Below are 2858 nucleotides of genomic sequence, written 5' to 3' on the forward strand. Positions count from 1 at the left end.
GGTGTAGACACGGTGAGAGCCACGCAGATGCACGTGAACACTGAATTCTGTTCACTTCTGTTCGCGTCTATTTGTGCCTGAAATATTGTGCTCTGCAAGTATCCTTGTAAATGCAGTTGCTTATGGCTTCGGTGAAGGGAAACAATTGAGAAAGAAAATGGATGTGTAACAGTATAACGCGGCATCAGTTTACTGTCGAGGATTTGTCGTGTTGTGCCGCGCCGCATGCAGGGTAGACAGCATTACTGATTATAATGGGTTCATTGTATTTTGTCACGCCGCTCGCGTCCGGTGTAGACACGGTGAGAGCCACGCAGATGAATGTTAATCAAACAACAAAACACAAAGAAAAACCACTTTTGTAGCTTTAACACAGATTTATTACATTCAATTTATAAGACTATGCAGTGTCATTTTACATTTCAATTTCTGTACCTGAATACTGTTAGATGTACCTGAAAAATATAAAGCACAGCTTATTTCATTTGTATCTTTGTTCTGTTATTTATCTATGCTTGTAATTTGTTTATTTCCTATGCTGATTTACTCAGCATAAAATCACCCCAATCATTGATTATTTTTTCCCCCAAATAAACTATTCAAGTCATGTGGTGATTTTTTTTGTGCAGCCCTAAATAAATATATATATATATATATATTAGTTATTTTTCTGGAAAATGTAACCCATTACATACACCTGTTGTGAACATTGCTTTCTGATTTCCACTGCTCAGCCTCATTCTGACTTTCTCCTGCAGATAGAGAGTTAGATGAGGTCGAGGACATGGACGTAGAGCCGGTTCAGGCTACACGACAGAAACTTCCAGAACGCTGCAAGTTTTGGCCTGCGTGCAAGAGTGGAGACGAGTGTCTGTACCATCACCCCAACACACAGTGCAAGTGAGAACATATTACCAGCCCATGACTAAACAAACTCGCACTACAGTCATGGCCAGAAGTTTTGGCAGTGACATAAATTTTGTGTTTTGAAAAGTTTGCTGCTTAAGCTGTTGTGGTGTTCATTCACATTGTTTCTAAATTATTGTGTAGAGTGATCTACACAATTTTTTGATAATTGCTAAACGCTTCATTGGCTTTTCACAGAAAAAACAAAACAAATTTCACTGTTTTTTGATCCTGACACAAAATGACCAGCTAACATTAATTGACCAATCATATCAGCAGCACATGTGAAAGTGTGAATGAGTACTAGTCAGGTGAAATCACTATCATACTAATTAGATTGTAAGAGTAGAGTGATTGCTATAAAAGAAGGGAAGAAGTGCTTCCAATCATTGTGTTCTTGTTAGCAATGTTTACCTCCAAAGAAACACGTGTAGCCATCATCGCTTTGCATCAAAATGGCTGCACATGCGAGGAAATTGCTACAAAGAATATTGCATCTGAAAGAACCATTTACCGGATCATCAAGAACTTCAAGGAGAGAGGTTGGACTGCAGTGAAGAAGTCTTCAGGACGTCCCAGAGTGTCCAGCAAGCACCAGGACGTCTTCCTCCTGAGGATTCAGTATTTGTAGATTATTTTTTCTATAATCTTTTTTCCACATATTTCTATGGTATACTGAAAAACAATGATAAGCATATCATAATCTGGAAAATCGATTGTTCGGTGAAGAAAAGGTGAACGCTACCAGTCCTGTGTTGTGCCAACAGTGAAGCATCCTGAGACCATCTATGTGTAGGGTTGCTTTTCCTCCAAGGGAGTGGGCTCTCTCATAATTCTACCCAAAAACACTGCAATGAATAAAGAATGGTATCAAAATGTCCTGCAAGAGCGACTTCTTCCAATGATTCATGTGCAATTTGGTGATGATCCTTGCATTTTCCAGCATGATGGAGCAGCATGTCACAAAGCATGAGTGATAAAGAAGTGGCTCGAAGATCATTACACTGAAATTTTGGGTCCGTGGCCAGGCAACTCCCCGGATCTCAATCCCATATAAAACCTGTGGTTAGTCCTCAAAAGGCGAGTGAACAAGCAGAAGCCCACAAATTGTGATCAGCTCTGAGAACTAATAAGGCAAGAATGGATCGCCATCAGTCAGGATTTGGCCCAGAAGCTAATATCCAGCATGCCAGAGCCAATTGCAGAGGTTATGAAGAACAAGGGTCAACACTGTAAATATTGACCCATTATATTTTTTTGCCAATAAAAGCCTTTAAAACTTGTGATATGCTTGTATGATATGACGTGGAAAAATAATCTACAAATACTGAAGCAGCAAACTTTGCAAAACACAAAATGTATGTCTCTGCCAAAACTTTTGACCATGACTGTATAAACCCCACATGACACGCAGCATGTTGGACCAGTCAACCAACAACTGACTCTTTTTTTTTTTTATTTTATTTTATTTATTTTTTTTTATTCTAATTTAGTTTAATTTTATTTAATTCTATTCCGTTTTTTCCCCCATTTTATTTATTTTTCCTTTTTTGTAACAAAAAACCCAAAACAAATTCGTCTGTTTTCTTATTCTATTCTAGTCTTGTTGTTTGTTTTTTTTTACTAACTTCATTTATTTTTCCCTTTTCGTAACTTAAATCAAATCAACAACTGACTAGTTTGTTTTCCTTTTCATTCTATTTGATTTATTTATTTTTTGCCACTTACAGCAATCAACAATTGACTAGTCTGCTTTCTTTTTATTCAAATTTTTGCATTCAATTCTATTTGTTGAATTATATTATATTATATTGTTGAATTATATATTTTTTGTAACTTATAACAGTGAACTGACCAGTGTTTTTTCTTTTTCTTTTATTTTACTCTGTTTAGTGATTTTTTTTTTTTTTTTTTTTTTTTTTTTTTTTTTTTTTTTTTTTTTTTTTTAAAAT

At 36.0% G+C, this 2858-nt stretch overlaps 1 protein-coding gene across 3 annotated transcripts in view; it reads left to right on the forward strand.

Annotated features, from left to right (window-relative positions):
- Positions 1 to 2858, forward strand: part of LOC107742714 (zinc finger CCCH domain-containing protein 14-like) — a 16566-nt gene that overhangs the window by 12439 nt on the left and 1269 nt on the right. For all 3 annotated transcript variants that reach the window (XM_016555746.1, XM_016555747.1, XM_016555748.1), the window contains exon 13: positions 759 to 900. In XM_016555746.1, coding sequence (XP_016411232.1) covers positions 759 to 900 — 142 coding nt within the window. The remainder of the gene's footprint in view (positions 1 to 758; positions 901 to 2858) is intronic.

This window comes from Sinocyclocheilus rhinocerous, unplaced genomic scaffold (assembly GCF_001515625.1).
Source record: "Sinocyclocheilus rhinocerous isolate Xijiao unplaced genomic scaffold, SAMN03320098_v1.1 scaffold1038, whole genome shotgun sequence".
Lineage (NCBI taxonomy): Eukaryota > Metazoa > Chordata > Actinopteri > Cypriniformes > Cyprinidae > Sinocyclocheilus > Sinocyclocheilus rhinocerous.